General features: G+C 49.5%; 1 protein-coding gene across 1 annotated transcript in view; it reads left to right on the forward strand.

The window, feature by feature from the left end:
* LOC147123263 (PGAP2-interacting protein-like) overlaps positions 1–21,851 on the forward strand; it is a 229,218-nt gene that overhangs the window by 172,820 nt on the left and 34,547 nt on the right. Inside the window, exons 13-14 of the mRNA XM_085965696.1 lie at positions 11,394–11,538; positions 13,002–13,063. Coding sequence (XP_085821822.1) covers positions 11,394–11,538; positions 13,002–13,063 — 207 coding nt within the window. The remainder of the gene's footprint in view (positions 1–11,393; positions 11,539–13,001; positions 13,064–21,851) is intronic.

Here is a 21,851-nt window from a genome sequence, read left to right on the forward strand (position 1 = left end):
TACATCTTTCTGTATTTCAGGGCATTGCTACATAGAAACATAGAAGATAGGAGCTGGAGTAGGCCATTCGGCCCCTCGAGCCTGCTCTGCCATTTAATGAGATCATGGCTGATCATCCAAACTCATTACCCTGTCCCTGCTTTCTCCCCATATCCCTTGATCCCTTTAGCCTTAAGAAATATATCTAACTCCTTCTTGAATATATTTAATGAATTGGCCTCAACTGCCCTGTGTGGTAGAGAATTCCACAGGTTCACCTCTCTCTGGGTGAAGAAATTCCTCCTCATCTCAGTCCTAAATGGCTTACCCCTTATCCTTAGCCTGTGACCCCTGGTTCTGGACTCTCCCGCCATCGGGAACATCCTTCCTGCATCTAGTCTGTCTAGTCCTGTTAGAATTTTATAAGTTTCAATGAGATCCCCTCTCATTCTTCTAAACTCTAGTGAATATAAGCCTAATCAACACAATCTCTCTTTATACGTCATTCCTGCCATCCCAGGTATCAGCCTGGTGAATCTTCGCTGCACTCCCTCCATGGCAAGAACATCCTTCCTCAGATAAGGCGACCAAAACTGCACACACTACCCAAGGTGTGGTCTCACCAAGGCCCTGTACAACTGCAGCAAGACATCCTTGCTCCTGTACTCGAATCCTCTCGCTATGAAGGCCAACATACCATTTGCCTTCTTAGCCGCCTGCTGCACCTGCATGCTTACCTTCAGCGACTGGTGCACAAGGACACCCAGGTCTTGTTGCACTTCCCCTTTTCCCAATCTATTGCCGTTCAGATAATAATCTGCCTTCCTGTTTTTGCCACCAAAGTGGATAACCTCGCATTTATCCACATTATACTGCATCTGCCATGCACCTGCCCAATCACCCAACCTGTCCAAATCATACTGGAGTTTCTCTGCATCCTCCTCTCAGCCCACACGCCCACCCAGCTTTGTGTCGTCTGCAAACTTGGAGATATTACATCTAGTTCCCTCGTCTAGATCATTAATATATATTGTGAATAGCTGGGGTCCTAGCACCGATCCCTGTGGTACCCCACTAGTCACTGCCTGACACTCGGAAAAAGACCCGTTTATTCCAACTCTTTGCTTCCTGTCTGCCAACCAGTTTTCTATCCAAGTCAGTACCTTACCCCCAATCCCATGTGCTTTAACTTTGCACGCTAATCACTTATGCGGGACCTTATCAAAAGCCTTCTGAAAGTCCAAATACACCTTATCTATTCTACCAGTCACATCCTCAAAATATTCCAGTAGATTAGTCAAGCATGATTTACCTTTTGTAAATCCATGTTGACTTTGTCCGATCCTGTCGCTGTTTTCCAAGTGCTCTGCTATTACATCTTTTGTAATGGACTCTAGCATTTTCCCCACTACCGATGTCAGGCTTACCGGTCTATAATTCCCCATTTTCTCTCTACCATCTTTTTTAAATAGTGGGGTTACATTAGCTATCCTCCAATCCATGGGAACTGCTCCAGAGTATAATGAATTTTGGAAGATGACCAGCAATGCATCTATTATTTCTAGGGCCACTTCCTTAAGTACCCTAGGATGTAGATTATCAGGCCCTGGGGATTTATCGACGTTCAATCCTATCAATTTCCCTAACACCATTTCCCTACAAATACTGATTTCATTCAGTTCCTCCCTCTCATTAGACCCTATGTTCCCCGACATCTCTGGGAGGTTATTTGTGTCCTCCTTTGTGAAGACAGAACCAAAGTATGTATTTAATTGCTCAGCCATTTCTTTGTTCCCCATTATAAATTCCCCTGATTCTGACTACAAGGGACCTACGCTTGACTTCACCAATCTTTTTCTCTTCACATATCTATAGAAGCTTTTACAGTCAGTTTTTATGTTCCCTGCAAGCTTACTCTCATAATCTATTTTCCCTCTCTTAATTAATCCCTTTGTCCTCCTTTGCTGAATCCTAAACTGCTCCCAATCCTCAGGTTTGCTGCTTTTTCTGGCCAAATTATATGTCCTCTCCTTGGATCTTATGCTATCCCTAATTTACATTGTTAGCCACGGTTGAGTCACCTTTTTTGTTTTATTTTTATGCCAAACAGGGATGAACAAATTCTGTAGTTCATCCATGCGATCTTTAAATGTTTGCCATTGCCTATCCACCGTCAACCCTTTAAGTAACGTTCCCCAATCCATCCTAGCCAACTCGTGGCTTATACCATTGTACTTTCCTTTATTTAAATTCAGGACCCTAGTCTCTGAGTGAACTACTTCACTCTCCATCTTAATGAAGAATTCACTCCATCTTAATGAAGAATTCCATCATATTATGATCGCTCCTCCCCAAGGGGTCTCGCACAACAAGATTGCTAATTAATCCTTTCTCATTACATAATACCCAGTCTAAGATGGCCTGATCTCTAATTGGTTCCTCGACATATTGGTCCAGGAAACCATCCCGTATACACTCCAGGAATTCCTCCTCCACGGTATTGTTACTAATTTGGTTAGCCCAATCTATATGTAGATTAAAGTCACCCATGATAACTGCTGTGCCCTTATTGCACGCATCTCTAATTTCCCGTTTAATGCCATCCCCAACCTCAGCATTGCTGTTTGGGGGTCTGTATACAACTCCCACTAACGTTACGGGAGCGCAGGCAGGTGCTGGCAGGCGGCCAGCAACAAAAATGGCCACCCTGCACCTCGCCTTAAAATTGCGCCTCCCCGGCCGCAGGTATGGCCCCCTGACCCTGTCGGACATAGTGTCCAGCGATAAATCAGGGGGCGCTCCCGAAGATCATGGCCGGGGTGTGAGCGGGGCGCTGCGCACACCAATGACGTCATCGCCAGCGGCGCAGCGCCGCAGGGCACTACCGGTTAGCGCCACCACTAACCTGCCGCTGAATTTTGCAGGAGGCGTGGGCAGTGCCGCGCCCGGGCGCTAGTTGGTTTGCACCCCACTTAGCGCCCTCTTAAGGTGTAACGGGTGGCACTACCAACTCAATTTTTCCCCCAAAGCCTTCAGGCTTGTTTTTTTTAAGACTCTATGGCCTAGAAATTCAGTTAAGGCCCGCCAGCAGGCTAACGCCCAAAAGTTAGCGCTGTGCGCAGAGCCAGGTGCGCCCGTCAGATATTCGGCTTTTGCGCCCCAAGTCGGAACCGGGCGCTATTCCAGGGTGTGCCCGCCCCCGCTTGGGGCGCTGAAACTGAATTTCTGCGCTGTAGGCCCCGCTGCGCCACCCGCTGCGGAGTGGCAGGCTGCGGTGCTGCAGCCCTCCTCCTTCTCTTAAGGGGGAGGTGCCTGCAACAGCGAGATCGCCGCTGGATTGTGCCGGCAAATAAGCCCGGCACCAAGCAGAAGTGCCAGGCTCGCGGAAAGCAGCCGGCAATGCCACGGGGGGGGGGGGGGGGTGGAGGAGGCCGGGGAAGGAGGCGCGGGCAGGCGGCCACCGAAAAAGCGGCCGGCCGCACCTCCACCTTAAAGTGCCCCAGTAGCGCAGCAGGACGGCCCCGTTTTTCAATCGCTGTTTGCGGCCGCTGCAGAAGAGGCAGCTGCAACTAAATATGGGGTTTGGGCCGGAAGCGGGGCGGAACCGGGGCACTGCGCACACCGATGATGTCATCGGTGTCGGCGCAGTGCTACCGGCTACCGCCACCATTACCGCAGCGCTGAATATCAGCGCACCCTCTTACACTGGCGCAAAAGCCCTCTTTGAGCGAAAACTGGGCGCAAAGCCAACCGAATTTCTTGGCCTTAGTCCTTTTAGAATTATTATTTACTCTGGCCCTGATTGATTTACACCCTTGATTTCTCTGCCTTCCACTTTTGCTTTTCTCCTTCCTGCCTTTTGCTTCTATCCTTGCTTCCCTTTCCTCTGTCTCCCTGCACAGGTTCCCAACCCCCTGCCATTTTAGTTTAAACCCTCCCCAAAAGCCCTAGCAACACTCCCCCTTGGACATCAATCCCAGTCCTGCCCAGGTGCAAACCGTCCAGTTTGTACTGGTCCCACCTCCCCCAGAACCAGTTCCAATGTCCCAGGAATTTGAATCCCTCCCCCTTGCACCATTCCTCTAGCCACGTATTCATCTGAAATATCCTTCTATTTCTACTCTGATTAGCATGTGGCACTGGTAGCAATCCTGAGATTACTACCTTTTGAGGTCCTATTTTTAAATTTACCTCCTAACTCCCTATATTCAGCTTTTAGGACCTCATCCCGTTTTTTACCTATATCGCTGGTACCTATATGCACCACGACAGCTGTCTGTTCACCCTCCCCCTCCAGAATGCCCTGCAGCCGCTCCGAGACATCCTTGACCCTTGCACCAGGAAGGCAACATACCATCCTGGAGTCTCGTTTGCAGCCGCAGAAACGCCTATCTATTCCCCTTACAATAGAGTCCCCTATCAATATAGCTCTCCCGTTCTTTTTTCTCCCGTCCTGTGCAGCAGAACCACCCATGGTGCCAGGAAGTTGGCTGCTGCTGCCTTCCCCCGATAAGCCATCTCCCCCAACAATATCCAAAGCGGTATATCTGTTTCTGAGGGGGGTGGCCTGGCGGTCATCCATTCCCTTCCTGCCTGTGCAGCCTTTACCTGCAGTGTGACCAACTCCCTAAACGTGCTATCCACGACGTCCTTAGCATTGCGAATGCTCCAGTATGTATCCATTCACAGTTCCAGCGCCGCAATGCGTTCTGCCAGTAGCTGCAGCTGGATACACTTCCCGCACACATGGTCGTCAGGGACACAGGAAGTGTCCCTGATTTCCCACATAGTGCAGGAGGAGCATATCACCACGCCGAGCTGTGCTGCCATGACTTATTCAAATTAAATTAAATCAAATCAATACCACTAATTACACTACAATTAAATTATATACTCAAGGGCCCTTGTTTACTAGCACTCCCCGCTACACAACAGAGATGTTAGAAACTATAACTAGCTAATGTAACCCCACTATTTAAAAAAGGTGGTCGAGAGAAAATGGGGAATTATAGACTCGTAAGTCTGACATCGGTAGTGGGGAAAATGCTAGAGTCCATTATAAAAGACGTAATAGCAGAGCACTTGGAAAACAGTGACAGGATCGGACAAAATCAACATGGATGTACAAAAGGTAAATCATGCTTGACTAATCTACTGGAATTTTTTGAGGATGTAACTGGTAGAATAGATAAGGGAGAACCAGTGGATGTGGTGTATTTGGACTTTCAAAAGGCTTTCGATAAGGTCCCGCATAAGAGATTAGCATGCAAAGTTAAAGCACATGGGATTGCGGTTAAGGTACTATCTTGGATACAGAACTGGTTGGCAGGCAGGAACCAAAGAGTTGGAATAAACAGGTCTTTTTCCGAGTGGCAGGCAGTGACTAGTGGGGTACCGCAGGGATCGTTGCTCGGACCCCAGCTATTTAATATATATATATATATTTTATTTATAAATTGCTGCGTCACGGGGCGGGTTCATTGCGTGTGCGGGCGGGCCATCCTACAGTTCAGTGACCTGACGGTTGACCAATCGGTGCGTGTGTGGGCGGGCCTTATCATTCTCAACCGAGGTGAGTGTCAGCCATCTTGATTCGTAAGTTTATTTTTTTTTCTCACTTTCTGTACGTGTGGAGGGGATTTTATCCACCACAAATTTGGTACTCAGGAGCCCAACTAACTCATTATATAATTTGTGTGTAATAAATGAGTCCATTATCTGTTTCATTTCTCCAGGTCTGCTGTCTGTAGGCCTCAGGCCTTCAAGCCTGGGCCTCTCCTTGCCAGCCACGCCCGAGCTACGCACCGGCCGTCCCGCTGGGGGGCAGGGCTTGGGGAGGGGTGGGGCGGGGGCTTGGGGAGGGGTGGGGCTCGGGAGGGGGGCGGGGGCTCGGGAGGAGGGGGTGGGGCTCGGGAGGGGCAGGGGGGTGGGCCGCGGGAGGGGCGGACCGCGGGAGGGGGAGGAGGGTTACCCCGGCAACCCGGCCTCTTCCCCCCCCTCTCTCCCTCCCCTCCCCCTCTCTCCCCTCCCCTCTCTCCCCCCTCTCTCTCTCCCCCCCCTCCCCCCACTCTCTCCCCCCTCTCTCTCCCCCCCTCCCCCCCTCTCTCTCCCCCCCCTCCCCCCCTCTCTCTCCCCCCTCCCCCCCTCTCTCTCCCCCCTCCCCCCCTCTCTCTCCCCCCTCCCCCCTCTCTCTCCCCCTCTCTCACTCCCCCCCTCCCAACTCTCTCTCTCCCCCCTCCCCCCTCTCTCTCCCCCTCTCTCCCCCCTCTCTCCCCCCCTCCCCTCTCTCTCTGCCCCCCTTCCCCCTCTCTCTCTGCCGCCTCCCCCCGCTCTCTCTCTCTCCCCCTCCCTCTCTCTCCCCCTTCCCCCCTCTCTCCCCCTCTCTCCCTCCCCCTCTCTCCATCCCCCCTCTCCCCGCTTCCGTCCCCCTTCTCCCCCCTCCTGCTCCCAATCCCTCCCCTCCTTCCCTCCCTTCCCTCCCCTCCCGCCCCCTTCCCCTCCCGCCCCCTTCCCCTTCCCCCCAGTCGCTCTCTCTCCCCCCCAGTCGCTCGCTCTCTCTCTTCCCCCCCAGTCGCTCGCGCTCTCTTCCTCCCAGTCGCTCGCTCTCTCTCTTCCCCTCAGTCGCTCGCTCTCTCTCTTCCCCCCAGTCGCTCGCTCTCTCTCTTCCCCCCAGTCGCTCGCGCTCTCTCTTCCCCCCAGTCGCTCGCGCTCTCTTCCCCCCCAGTCGCTCGCTCTCTCTCTTCCCCCCCAGTCGCTCGCTCTCTCTCTTCCCCCCCAGTCGCTCGCTCTCTCTCTTCCCCCCCAGTCGCTCGCTCTCTCTCTTCCCCCCCAGTCGCTCGCTCTCTCTCTTCCCCCCCAGTCGCTCGCTCTCTCTCTTCCCCCCCAGTCGCTCGCTCTCTCTCTTCCCCCCAGTCGCTCGCTCTCTCTCTTCCCCCCAGTCGCTCGCTCTCTCTCTTCCCCCCAGTCGCTCGCTCTCTCTCTTCCCCCCAGTCGCTCGCTCTCTCTCTTCCCCCCAGTCGCTCGCTCTCTCTCTTCCCCCCAGTCGCTCGCTCTCTCTCTTCCCCCCAGTCGCTCGCTCTCTCTCTTCCCCCCAGTCGCTCGCGCTCTCTCTTCCCCCCAGTCGCTCGCTCTCTCTCTTCCCCCCAGTCGCTCGCTCTCTCTCTTCCCCCCAGTCGCTCGCTCTCTCTCTTCCCCCCAGTCGCTCGCTCTCTCTCTTCCCCCCAGTCGCTCGCTCTCTCTCTTCCCCCCAGTCGCTCGCTCTCTCTCTTCCCCCCAGTCGCTCGCTCTCTCTCTTCCCCCCAGTCGCTCGCTCTCTCTCTTCCCCCCAGTCGCTCGCTCTCTCTCTTCCCCCCAGTCGCTCGCTCTCTCTTCCCCCCAGTCGCTCGCTCTCTCTTCCCCCCAGTCGCTCGCTCTCTCTTCCCCCCAGTCGCTCGCTCTCTCTCTTCCCCCCCAGTCGCTCTCTCTCTTCCCCCCAGTCGCTCTCTCTCTTCCCCCCAGTCGCTCTCTCTCTTCCCCCCCAGTCGCTCTCTCTCTTCCCCCCAGTCGCTCTCTCTCTTCCCCCCAGTCGCTCTCTCTCTTCCCCCCAGTCGCTCTCTCTCTTCCCCCCCAGTCGCTCTCTCTCTTCCCCCCCAGTCGCTCTCTCTCTTCCCCCCCAGTCGCTCTCTCTCTTCCCCCCCAGTCGCTCTCTCTCTTCCCCCCCAGTCGCTCTCTCTCTTCCCCCCCAGTCGCTCTCTCTCTTCCCCCCCAGTCGCTCTCTCTCTTCCCCCCCAGTCGCTCTCTCTCTTCCCCCCCAGTCGCTCTCTCTCTTCCCCCCCAGTCGCTCACTCTCTTCCCCCCCCAGTCGCTCTCTCTCTTCCCCCCCAGTCGCTCTCTCTCTTCCCCCCCAGTCGCTCTCTCTCTTCCCCCCCAGTCGCTCTCTCTCTTCCCCCCCAGTCGCTCTCTCTCTTCCCCCCCAGTCGCTCTCTCTCTTCCCCCCCAGTCGCTCTCTCTCTTCCCCCCCAGTCGCTCTCTCTCTTCCCCCCCAGTCGCTCTCTCTCTTCCCCCCCAGTCGCTCTCTCTCTTCCCCCCCAGTCGCTCTCTCTCTTCCCCCCCAGTCGCTCTCTCTCTTCCCCCCCAGTCGCTCTCTCTCTTCCCCCCCAGTCGCTCTCTCTCTTCCCCCCCAGTCGCTCTCTCTCTTCCCCCCCAGTCGCTCTCTCTCTTCCCCCCCAGTCGCTCTCTCTCTTTCCCCCCCCAGTCGCTCTCTCTCTTCCCCCCCAGTCGCTCTCTCTCTTCCCCCCCAGTCGCTCTCTCTCTTCCCCCCCAGTCGCTCTCTCTCTTCCCCCCCAGTCGCTCTCTCTCTTCCCCCCCAGTCGCTCTCTCTCTTCCCCCCCAGTCGCTCTCTCTCTTCCCCCCCAGTCGCTCTCTCTCTTCCCCCCCAGTCGCTCTCTCTCTTCCCCCCCAGTCGCTCTCTCTCTTCCCCCCCAGTCGCTCGCTCTCTTCCCCTCCAGTCGCTCGCTCTCTTCCCCCCAGTCGCTCGCTCTCTTCCCCCCAGTCGCTCGCTCTCTTCCCCCCCAGTCGCTCGCTCTCTTCCCCCCAGTCGCTCGCTCTCTTCCCCCCAGTCGCTCGCTCTCTTCCCCCCAGTCGCTCGCTCTCTTCCCCCCAGTCGCTCGCTCTCTTCCCCCCAGTCGCTCGCTCTCTTCCCCCCAGTCGCTCGCTCTCTTCCCCCCAGTCGCTCGCTCTCTTCCCCCCAGTCGCTCGCTCTCTTCCCCCCAGTCGCTCGCTCTCTTCCCCCCAGTCGCTCGCTCTCTTCCCCCCAGTCGCTCGCTCTCTTCCCCCAGTCGCTCGCTCTCTTCCCCCCCAGTCGCTCGCTCTCTTCCCCCCAGTCGCTCGCTCTCTTCCCCCCAGTCGCTCGCTCTCTTCCCCCCAGTCGCTCGCTCTCTTCCCCCCAGTCGCTCGCTCTCTTCCCCCCCCAGTCGCTCGCTCTCTTCCCCCCCCAGTCGCTCGCTCTCTTCCCCCCCCAGTCGCTCGCTCTCTTCCCCCCCCAGTCGCTCGCTCTCTTCCCCCCCAGTCGCTCGCTCTCTTCCCCCCCCAGTCGCTCGCTCTCTTCCCCCCCAGTCACTCTCTCTGTCTCTCTTCCAACAACAACATGCCCTCAAAAAACCCTCGGCACCGCCGGGCACTCCAGCTAGTATATAATAAAGCAGTATGTCTGTATGTCTGTCTGTATGTTTGTCTGTCCGCTATACACTCAAACGTTATAGAGCAAAGCTACACATATGTTACATCAAAAGAAAGCTGATGATCAGGGTAGTGTCATAGGCATATTTACTTTTTGGTCAGACAAAAATTGTTTGGACAGTATACAAAAATCTTTCAAAAATCCGCTCATTAGTGGTTGACCAATCCTACCACTTATTCGCGTTGAGTGACGTGATGGTTGACCAATCCTACAGTTCAGTCACCTGATGGTTGACCAATCGGTGCGTCATGGGCGGGACCTAATCCTGCAGCCTCCCGAAACGTCGCTGCCATTTTTTCCCCTGCTTTTCCTCAACAGCGAGTGGGGCAGCGGCATCGGCCCGCCGGAGCGGGAGGTGAGTTGTGGTCACTCGGGCCAGGCCTCACAACCGGGCGGCCCGAGACACAGAGCGGGGGTGTGGCAGCGCCCGACCGTCCACCGCGCGGCCCTCTAAACTGCCCTGGCAACGCCGGGCCCCTCCAGCAAGTATATATATAGATATGATCTAGATGAGGGAACTAGATGTAATATCTCCAAGTTTGCAGACAACACAAAGCTAGGTGGGCGTGTGTGCTGTGAGGAGGATGCAGAGAAACTCCAGGATGATTTGGACAGGTTGGGTGATTGGGCAGATGCATAGCAAATGCAGTATAATGTGGATAAATGTGAGGTTATCCATTTCGGTGGCAAAAACAGGAAGACAGATTATTATCTGAACGGCAATAGATTGGGAAAAGGGGAAGTGCAACGAGACCTGGGTGTCCTTGTGCACCAGTCGCTGAAGGTAAGCATGCAGGTGCAGCAGGGGGTTAAGAAGGCAAATGGTATGTTGGCCTTCGTAGCGAGAGGATGCCTTGCTGCAGTTGTACAGGGCTTTGGTGAGACCATAGCTTGAGTATTGTGTGCAGTTTTGGTCGCCTTACCTGAGGAAGGATGTTCTTGCCATGGAGAGAGTGCAGCGAAGATTCACCAGACTGATACCTGGGATAGCAGGAATGACGTATGAGGAGAGATTGGGTCGATTAGGCTTATATTTGCTAGAGTTTAGAAGAATGAGATGGGATCTCATTGAAACTTATAAAATTCTAACAGGACTAGGCAGACTAGATGCAGGAAGGATGTTCCCGATGGCGGGGCAGTCCTGAACCAGGGGTCACAGTCTAAGGATAAGGGGTAAGCCATTTAGGACTGAGATGAGGAGGAATTTCTTCACCCAGAGTGTGGTGAGGCTGTGGAATTCTCTACCACACAAGGCAGTTGAGGCCAATTCATTAAATATATTGAAGAAGGAGTTAGATATATTTCTTAAGGCTAAAGGGATCAAGGGATATGGGGAAAAGCAGGGACACAGTACTGAATTTGGATGATCAGCCATAATCTAATTAAATGGCGGAACAGGCTCGAGGGGCCGAATGGCCTACTCCTGCTCCTATCTTCTATGTTTCTAAGGTGCTTCACAGGAGTGTTATCAAACAAATTTGACATCAAGCCACATAAGAATATATTTGGACAGGTGACCAAAAGCTTTGTCAAAGAGGTTGGTTTTAAAAAGCATCATAAACAGCTAGCAAGGCGGAGAGGTTTACGGAGGGAATTTCAGAGCTTTGGGCCTAGGCAGCTGAAGGCATGGTTGCCAATGGTGAAGCGATAAAAGTCACAGTATGCGCAAGAGGCCAGAATTGGAGGAACACAGAGATCTCGGAGTATTGTAGGGCTGAAGGAGGTTACAGAGATAGGGTGGGGTGAGGTCATGGAGGGAGTTAGGTTATGGGAAGCAGAGTTTTGGATGAGCTCAAGTTTACAAAGGGTGAAAGTTGGAAGGCCAACCTGGTGAGCATCTTAATCCAGCTAAGTAATTTGTTCTATTCCTCTCCCCCCTCCCCCAAGGGGTAGATACATGCTGAGGTATAGTTCCATGGATAGCAGTTTACCTTCAGTACCTCACTCTAGTGGGCATTTTTCATATGTGAGACTAAACAGTGGGTGTCAGAAAATCATTCAGCCTTGGGGCCATCACAGCTGATCCTGACCCTGTCCTCACCAAAAATGCATACATGCACTTTGCAGTAGGATAACAGGAGTGGGGATTATTGTCTGTTGATAAAGACTCCAAAAACTTGTATTTTTGTGTATTTCAACATTTCAATTGTTCTTGTATTACTGTATAAGGTTTCCTCAACTTATTTGCTTTCGTCAGGGATGATCTAGATAGGAAGTTGCAGGCAGAGTACGTTTCTAATTTACTGAAGGAAATCCCACAGCCTCTTGTATTTCTGGGTTACATTACTTCTGCACCTGGCTCTAGAGACTACATACAGCTGAGAAACATTGGAAATGTAAAGGTAAGAGCACATTCATGAAAGTGAACCAAGTGTAAAAGCATGACATCACTCTTAGTTGATGTTCTAATGTTTTAGTTTTAATAGTTACACTGTAGCCACCACTACAAAGGGTGTATAAACTTCCCACTGTTCAGACGTGTGATACATGTATAATGACTTAAACCTATCAAGCTTGAAATAGTCCTTTGAAATAAAAGCCCTAAAATCTTAATTCTAAACTACATGGAGGCAACTTATTTATACATGCCTGTTATAAGCCTGCAAAACCAAACATGAGCTAATTTTAGACCGTTTCTAATTAAGTAAGCTAATATTAACCAACTTCCACTTTTGCTTGTTCACAATTATATATGAAGTACACCAGTCTATCAAAGAGTAAAGTTGAAAACATTATAAGAGTGGGTTTGAAGGAAATTCATGTGCTTTTCTTTTTAAAAAAAAAAAAAAAAAAAAAAATTTTTAACAGGCATTGGGATACCTAATTTTGTTCGAGTAAAATTCTGATGCTATGGAGCAAAACAATTTTTATAGATTTTTTAAGTTCACTTTGTCGCAGTTGGATTATGTGACATGCCATCCTTGACGATAATCCTTCCTTGTGATTTCAACATTAAGAAATGTGACCTGAACTTAGAATGTCTAGAAAACAGAAGCAGCTTAACTTATAGGGTCAGAGATCTATCAAATGGCATCCATCGTACAAAGGACCAATCTGATTGTTTTAGATTTTATACATTTATGTAGCTAAGTTGAATGCAAACATTAAATGCTGGGGTAAGGGATTGCAAAATTGCAGGCAATCTGCCTGTCCATTCATTTTGATGGCTGGAATGTGTGGGCAGCACATCTTTCCCCCAGGTGCCTGAGAGTCCCCACTGGAGGCATAGGTCTTGCAAAAAATTACCCGTGTCCAGAATTGTTGCAACTTACCCAAAAAAATCATACAACAACTCAACTAGCCTCTGTAAAGAAAATGGACAGTCAACGTTTTGGGTGCATACCCTACAGCAGAACTTAAAAATAAGGGACTGATAGGCCTATTAATAGGATCCAAAGAAAAGGGGGTGGGGGAATATATACACATGATATAGTCTGATTTTTAAAAGCAAACAGAGAAAGAGGAATAACTTTAGTGAACCTTGATTTGGAAACAAGTGATTAAGTTTTGACTTCATTTATTATGGAATATATGATAAAATATTATCAAATTAATACAGTATATAATTAAATTCTTACAAAACATCTTTGAGGAATCTAGAAAGTGCATTTGATGTGCTTGTGAATCAGTAGATTGTAATGAAAAAGGAGCCGTTACTAGGTTGCTGAAGAGCAAGTAAAGTTTATTAAAATTACAACCATTTTTAAAAGGAACCAAAGTAAAATAAAATGGGCTATTTGTAGTTCCATTGTTAACCCCCTTTCCAAAAACCCTACATTATCCTTGATCATTCTTTTTCTTTTAGGATATAGATCACCATGATCCATATAGATGGTGCGAGTACATCATGTACCGTGGACTAATAAGGTTAGTTGCAATACTTCGGCATAATTGCAGTGACCAGTTATCTGTTAAGTGTAAAGATAAGCACTTTGCTCATGGATCTATGCTCATAGGCATAATTTCTAAAAATCGTGGCACAATAATCTACCTGAAGTACTGAGTGTATCTGTGGTGTATATGGTCGGTCTACAGTCTGCCACTGCATTTCCATCTAAAAGAGAAATTAGCAGTGGCTCGGAGCGAACTGGCAAAATACATTGTTAAACTTTTCAAAATCACATCCAAAACATTTTGTGCAAATGGGTTCATGCTCCAATTTCTGAATTATATTTATGAATGTTTAAGACATGAATTATTTATATGTTACCAGTGAGTCAGGATTCTGTGGCAACAGAAGGTCTGTCTGTTTGCAGAACATGTATGGAAGTTGCTTAAGTCCTTTCCCCATACTTTCCCAAAATAATGTTTTGTTCCAACACGAAATGCCTGTGAAATTGCAATGAAGGGGACATGTTGTAAAATCAGCACATTGTTCACATTTATTCCTATTAGGTCTATAATTTACTTGGAGAGGCTCCTGCTTTGCTGCCCTAACTTCAGCAGATGTGCAGCAGGAACTCTGTTTTTTCCCCCACCATGCTTCCAGGGAAATTACAGTGGTGGGAGTAGGAACAGCTCCGAGAAAATTCAGAGCCTACTTTCTATCCAAATAAAAGTGGTGTTGGATCTGTGCAAGTGGCTGCTGGAGGCAGATCAGGAGACTTCAGTCGTTTCAATTAGTTTCTCTTTAACATCAGCGAGGAGTGGGGCGGAAGGGGAGGAGCAGAAGAGCCACCATGAATGAAATGCTGGAACGTGCCTACCCTGCTGCTGTTCCTGGAGAAAAAACCTTCTACTGGGGAGAATGGAGCTTCCTACCGTCTTGCTCAAGCAAATGGCATTTAGGGACACTTTCATAAGATGGTGGTCAAATTCTTTTCTCCAACCATTCATCTTTGTATGCTTGAGTAGCTATAATCTCTTCTGCAGTCCCTCTTCAACAACTGGCCAGGCAAAGATGCTACTTATCCTCTCTTCCTGTTTCCTATGCATAGCACCCTTGTGAACTAATCTCCACATCCAGGAGTACACAGCATAAAATATTCCTCTATGCAGATGACATCCTGCTTTATATCATCAACCCCACCACTTTCCTTCCCAGTACAGAATCACACAGCACTGAGGAGCCCATTCGGCTATCAATCTAATGAGGAATTGCCTATAACTACCATTTGCCTGTGTATCCCCTTGCTGCATCTTGCTGTAGTGTTTCTTGTGATTTCCCTCCCTCTCTTTTTGACCTTGTCTGATATCCAGGACTATATACCAATTGGAAAACTTCAGGAGCTTGCTGCACTGCCTCTACCAGAGCCCTCCTTTTCTCCCAGCAGATGGTCACCCACATCTCTTCCTCTGTCACACTATTCCGATCTAGCTTGCGCTACACATACCCTTTCTCCCCAGTCGTTGTGTGAAATGTCTCCAATTGTTTCTCCAGCTCAGTAATTTTCAGATGCAGGATGTTGTAGTGTATGTACCCGTCTACCTTTAAGCGAACTATTGTATGTAACCGTTCACCTTTAAGAGAACTATTTTAGGTGTGGCACTACTTTGTTTGGCTTCTGTATACGGTAATACCGACGGTGACCACACCAGTATATAAGTGTTGTGCCAGGAGTTATTGGGCAGATTCGCCCTGACCTTCGAATAGTAAAGTCCTGTTTTAAGTTACTCTTGGAGTCTGTGTATTAATTAACTAAACGACCCACAGACTTTACAGTGGCGACGAGTCCGATCGTACCCTGCGGCAACAATAATTCCGAAGCAGTTAACGAGCGTCGAGAAGAGGCAACTGCCCTCGTCATTCTGCTGGGAGAAAACTCGAGTCTGCAGAGCTGGAAAGGAGGAAGAATTCAGAGACAAAGACTTCCATCAGCAACAGGCACGAACTGTCCCTTCTGCCACGGTGAGGAGTGAGCCGATCAGCACGAGAAGCAAGGCGGCCACGGTGACTGTGAGTAAGGGAAAAGTAAAAAGAATAACCGGAGGATAAGGGCGGTGCACTCGACCACGGTCAAGGGGGAAAGGAGCCGGACAGAAGTCGGGCCCAGAGGCGCTGAGACTGGGGCAGCGTGGAGCAAGGAAGCCGCGGTACAGACAGGCTGGGGACGCAACGGCGTCGTGAGACAGCTAGACCGCGACCGGCGAAAAAGGCCGGGCAGCGACCGAAGCCACGAAGCGCTGCGACCGGGAGCGTAGGCGCGGGAAGATATAAAAACTCAGCCGCAGCCAGGGAGGGAAGCACCGGACTGCGAGAGGGCTGGGAGAGGCGTTTGGGAGCCGAGCGAGCGGGAGAGGCAGAGCCGACCAAGGGAGACTGCGCGAGAGCCAGACCAGCGGCTGAAACTGTTCTCCGTCAACGGGGTGTACCCAGCGCCGGTAGAGCCGAGAGAGCGGGAGAGAGACCGAGCCCGAGCAAGGGGAACTGAGCGAGAGCCAGCCCAGCGGCTGAACCTGTTCGCCGTCAACGGGGTGTACCCAGCGCCGGTTGCCTTGCCGAGAAAAGGGAAAGCACTGAAGCCGACGCGCAGGCTGTGAATCTGAAAGCCAGCGGCCGTCGCCTGTGGGGGAAAGTGTACCCCTCCCGCTAGGGAAGAAACGCGGGAAGCCGCCATTAGGCGGGGAAGAAGACAGAAGCGGGAAACCACCATTGAAGTGGGCAGGGAGAGAAGATAAGCGCGGGAAACCGCCATTTTCGCGGGAAAACCGCCATCTTAGAGAAAAAAAAATAAGTTAAAGAAATAATTCGGGGTGTTATCAGAAAGAGAGGAAGATGCCTAAGCGTGGTAACATCAACGATTTTAATGCCGAGGTAGAAGACTGGGCCACGTACGTGGAACGCATCGAGATCTATTGTGAGGCCAATAAAATAGAAGAAGATGACAAAGCTATAACCTTGCTAAACTCGATGGGCGCGAAGACATACGGGCTCTTGAAGCATCTACTATCACCAGCTAAACCGGCGGATCAGACTTTCGATGATATTGTGGCTGTTCTGAAGGATCACTTGAACCCCACACCGTTGATGTTGGCGGAACGATTCAAATTCTATGCGAGAACGCAACGGAAAGACGAAAGCAACGCAGAATACTTGGTCGAACTGCGTAGACTAGCGAAATACTGCCAGTTTGGAGGGAATCTGACAGAGGCATTGCGAGACAAGTTCGTGTGCGGGTTGGCAAAGGAAGGAACGCAAAAGCGACTACTCGAAGAGAACGACCTTACACTTGACAGGGCTGTCTTTATTGCAGCATCGCACGAAGCCGCAGTGAAGGGAACTGCGGAAATGCAGCTAAAGACAGCAGCACTAAGTGTGGATCAAATTACCTCGACAACAACAAAATGCTATCGTTGTGGGAAGACAACACACGACCAGAACCAATGCTGGTTTAAGAACCAGGAATGTAGGAAATGTGGCAAACTGGGTCACATAGCTAAGGTATGCCGGTCAGGGAAGGAGACCAACAACCAAAGGACCAACAACCAAAGGAAGCCATCACAGGAAAAGTACAACAAGGTACACAAGGTGGCTGAGAAGAGTTCAGACGAACAGAATTCAGACTCAGACCCAAACGGCCAGGAGCTGGGTAGTCTGAGAATTCACAATGTGAGTAAGGAAGCTGACATACAAACTATCTGGGTCATGCTAAAAATAGCTGGAATCCAAGTGAAAATGGAGTTGGACACTGGATCAGCTCTATCAGTCATAAATCGAAGGGATTACCACCGGCTATTCTCACATATACCCTTAAGAGATACCAAGTTCGTATTGCAGACATACACGGGGCATAAAGTATACCCCATGGGAAAGATAAGAGTCAAAGTGAGAGATAGGGGTAAAGAACACCCAAGAATGAACTTATACGTACTACATGAGGGAGGACCACCACTTCTAGGACGGGAGTGGATCAAGAAAATAGACATGGAATGGCACTATCTAAAAGCCATAACGAGTGAGGACTCGGTGCAGACAATCAGCTCAGATTCTGAAACGGATGACGATAAGACCAACCCAAATATGAAAGACAAGGCTGAAATGGACTTGCCGACGAAGGTTGGAAAAACGAAGGCATGCATAAAGGCTTATGCTCCAGAGAAGAACAAAGTTTCAGAGCAGAACTCCACCGAACAACGACAACCCAGTTTGACAGAAAATTCTGAGCCTGTTCAAGTTACGGACATATCCATGACGGAAGAACACCGAGCTCGGACTCAAACTTATTTCAAATTACGACAACAATTAGAACAATTGAGTTACCGTCTCGTACAAGAGATGAAAACAATGAAAAAGTTCTATGACACCGAATGGGAGAATCTGGAAAGACAACAGAAGCAGCTAGCTCAAGCAGAGAGCGACCATAGAGCCATCGTGACCAATTACCGATCACATCTCCCTTATGCTGTTCAGGAGTTAGAATATTTGCAGGAAGAAGCAAATGAAGAGGAATCTTCAGGAAGCCAGGATTTTATTCCAGTTCTTCTCTACGACTCCTTACAAGCAGAGTGTGAGAAGTTGAAAGAACAGTATGAACAGGCCCAGGCTACAATTCTGGAAGGGGTTAACTCGGCAACCTCCGAAAAGCTAGTTTCAGTGGAAGCATATGAGCAACTGAAGGTTGAACATGAGCAAGAAGTCCAAAGGCTGCAGGAAATTCTTGATGAGCTCAAGGCCAAGACAGACTCATCGGTAGAAGTTCCATCCATAGATGAGAAATTAGAGGTGAAAGACATGGCAGAACATGAAAGACAAGATGTACAAGAACTCTCAAAAATATTAAAGGAAACCCAAGACAAATATGGGGCGGCAATGACCGAGATTCAACAACTTGAAGAACAGATTCAACTGGGAATCCGTTCAGTGGAAGAAAAGGGAACTGTAAGAAACACAGAGACTGTAAGAATGGCCTCTGAACATGAGCTAGAGAGCATCAAGGCGCAACTTCTCCGAGCGCTGGAAGCCAAAGTACAAGAGGAAAAGAAGGTGAAAGCATTGGAGGAAAAGGTGGATGAAATGGAGAAGACTCTGACCCACAGTGTTCCCGTGGAAGAGTTAACGGTCAGCCAACTCCTTCATATGCTGAAGGACAAGACTCTACAATGGGAACAATCTGAACACGAGCTTCAATCTTCAAAGGGAAGGAGTTCGGAGCTCTCAAAAGTTATGGAAATAGCTGAGGTTGCAACACAGATTTTATAGGGATGCCAAAAGTACGCTGAATCACGTCAATGTGAACAGCAGAATGTTGAAACAGCTGCTCCAGTAGAAGGATTGAATAGCCTGATCAATCAATCCCCGAGGGAAGGGGAAGTGTTGAAATCACAAACGAGGTCATTAGTGAAGGATTTGCAGGAAACCCAGGAAGAGCGGGATGAATATGAACGCATGAAGAAGTCTCTTCAGGAAAGATGTCTAGGGAGGGAACAACAGTCGGCTAACGTCCAGTTGGGTACGGAAGAAGTAGCAGGCCCTCTCGCTAGACTAGCTCAGGACGACACCGAATATTACCATGACCTGTTGAGTGACACGGAATATTACGATGACTTGGTCTGCCCAGCTTGTGATGAAAACTCCCAAAGTGCAGAAATCAGGATGAAGCACTTAAAGTCTAAGGAACATAGGGAGATGGTGGTGCTACAGCTGGCAGCGGATAAGGGAGCCCCGAGAGTCTCCAAGAAGCAGAAAAGAAAAAGACGAAGCAGAAGACGATAACCATCTAAATCATTATCACTTCTATCAGATCATGCACGTGGGCCCATGAAGGGGGCCAAATCAGTTGGAAAGTAGGAAAAATTACCAAGGCAGTCCAGCTGTTTGTAAAAGTCAGCACTGCTGGTTCAGCAGGACGGAAGTTCAAGCTGTTAAGCCAAGGGAAAGACTATTGGATGAGTCACGCTAGAAATGTGAACCGGCTACACCACAGAGATGTTGTTCGGACCGAGTCAAGACCAGAGACTGAATCTGTGAACTGTTCCCGCTGAGACTGAATCTGTGAACTGTTTCCCGCAGAGACTATATCTGTGAATTGTTTTACATGAAGTTGATTATATGTTATGTTTAATGGGGAATAAGTATGTTGTAAGCTAAAAAGGGAGGATTGTAGTGTATGTACCCGTCTACCTTTAAGAGAACTATTGTATGTAACCGTTCACCTTTAAAGAGAACTATTTTAGGTGTGGCACTACTTTGTTTGGCTTCTGTATACGGTAATACCGACGGTGACCACACCAGTATATAAGTGTTGTGCCAGGAGTTATTGGGCAGATTCGCCCTGACCTTCGAATAGTAAAGTCCTGTTTTAAGTTACTCTTGGAGTCTGTGTATTAATTAACTAAACGACCCATAGACTTTACAGATGTCATCTTGGAAAAACTTCATAATAAAAACAGAAAATGCAAAAAGAAACTGCCTTTCATCCCTGAAGAGAAAAGTCAGGTCAAAAACCTCAAAGGGTCTTGCACCCAAAATGGTAACTTATCTTTTCCCTTTGCAGATGCTGACTAATCATCTGTATTTTTCTTGCACTTGCATTTTAAAAAATTCTTGTAACTGTAGTTCTGATGGACATTCATGATTTGCAGAAACTTCCACATCGTGCAAATTCTGCACAACACTGGTTTCCTCTATCCTGTAACACTTAATGGGCTCAGAAACAAAGTAGCTTCAAGCCAACTACACTTTAGTGCAGAAGTCCAGTTCAGGCTAAACTTCACTTACTCACTCACCTTTCTTCTCACTCTGCTGGCCTCTTGTGATCATCCTTTTTAAGTAACCTGAATTAATTATAATCTTAAAGAATGCTCCTGTACTAGCAATTTACAGTACTATGTTGCACTCTTTGCCTTTAATAATACTAGAACTGTCAAGTTGTTGCTCATGGTGAGTCCCATCATTTTCTTTGTGTTGATGTAAGCTCTGTCTTTGGGGGTTAAATTGGTTAGCCCCCGAAAACGGGCGCAGGGATCACGATGTGTGATTAACCTGCGCCCGTTGAGTGGAATACAGGCAGCATGGCAACTTTGTGCTGCCTGATGATTATAATAATTTCTGAGTGCAGCCAGTGCTCCCCTGTGCTGTTCATGGGCTGCACGCATCAGCAGGGGCCCCAATACAATTACTAACACACTACTTAAAGCTAGCTGTAACCTCTTAAAGGGGAGGCGTATTGTGGTTGGAGCAGGTGCTGGGAATCGTTCTGCAACTGAATCTGACCTAGGGAAGAGTGAAGAATGGTTGACCATTGGAGGGAGCGGGCCCCCAGGTTTTCAGATGCTGCAATGGAGGTCTTGGTGGAGAAGGTGGAAAGGTGGAGAGATATCCTGTATCCTCAGGGGGACAGGAGGCCCTCCAGACACATGATGAGAAGGATAGAGTCATAGAGTCATAGAGTTTTACAGCACAGAAAGAGGCCCTTCGGCCCATCGTGTCTGCGCCGCCCATCCATCCCTGTCCAGTCTAATCCCATTTTCCAGCATTTGGTCCATAGCCTTGTATGCAATGGCATTTCAAGTGCTCATCCAAATGCTTCTTGAATGTTGTGAGGGTTCCTGCCTCTACCACCCTTTCAGGCATTGAGTTCCACATTCCAACCACCCTCTGGGTGAAAAAGTTCCTCCTCAAATCCCCTCTAAATCTCCTGCCCCTTACCCTGAATCTATGCCCCCTTGTTATTGGCCCCCCTACTAAGGGGAAAAGTTCCTCTTTGTCTACCCTATCTATGCCCCTCATCATTTTGTACACCTCAATCAGGTCCCCCCTCAGCCTTCTTTGCTCCAAGGAAAACAACCCCAGCCTGTTTAGTCTTTCTTCATAGCTGAGGCGCTCCATCCCAGGTAACATCCTGGTGAATCTTCTCTGCACCCTCTCCAAAGCAATCACATCCTTCCTATAGTGAGGCGACCAGAACTGCACACAGTACTCCAGCTGTGGCCTCACCAGCGTTTTGTACAGCTCCATCATAACCTCCCTGCTCTTATATTCTATGCCTCGGCTAATGAAGGCAAGTATCCCATATGCCTTTTTAACCACCTTATCTACTTGTTCCGCTGCCTTCAGAGATCTATGTACATGTACACCGAGGTCCCTCTGACCCTCTGTACTTCCTAGGGTTAGGGTCCTACCACTCATTGTGTATTCCCTTGCCTTATTTGTCCGTCCAAGATGCATCACCTCGCACTTTTCAGGGTTAAATTCCATTTGGCACTTTTCCGCCCATCTGACCAACCCGTCTATATCGTCCTGTAGCCTGAGGCTTTCCTCCTTGCAATTTACCACCCCACCAATTTTCGTGTCATCTGCAAACTTACTGATCATCCCTTTTACATTCTCATCCAAATCATTTATGTAGATCACAAACAACAAGGGACCCAGCACCGATCCCTGAGGTACCCCACTGGACACAGGCTTCCAGTCACAAAAGCAACCTTCGACCATCACCCTCTGCCTCCTGCCACTCAGCCAGTTTAGGATCCAACGCGCCAAGGCACCCCGGATCCCATGGGCTCTTACCTTCTTGACCAGTCTCCTATGCGGGACTTTGTCAAAACCTTTACTGAAGTCCATGTAAACCACATCCACAGCATTTCCCTCATCCACCTCCCTAGTCACCCCCTCGAAAAATTCAATCAGATTTGTCAGACATGATTTACCCTTGACAAAGCCATGCTGACTATCCCCGATTAATCCTTGCCTCTCCAAGTGGAGACTAATTTTGTC

The sequence above is a fragment of the Somniosus microcephalus genome, chromosome 2 (assembly GCF_052327205.1).
Source record: "Somniosus microcephalus isolate GS21.2 chromosome 2, FLI_Smic_1.0, whole genome shotgun sequence".
NCBI classification, from domain to species: Eukaryota; Metazoa; Chordata; class Chondrichthyes; order Squaliformes; family Somniosidae; genus Somniosus; species Somniosus microcephalus.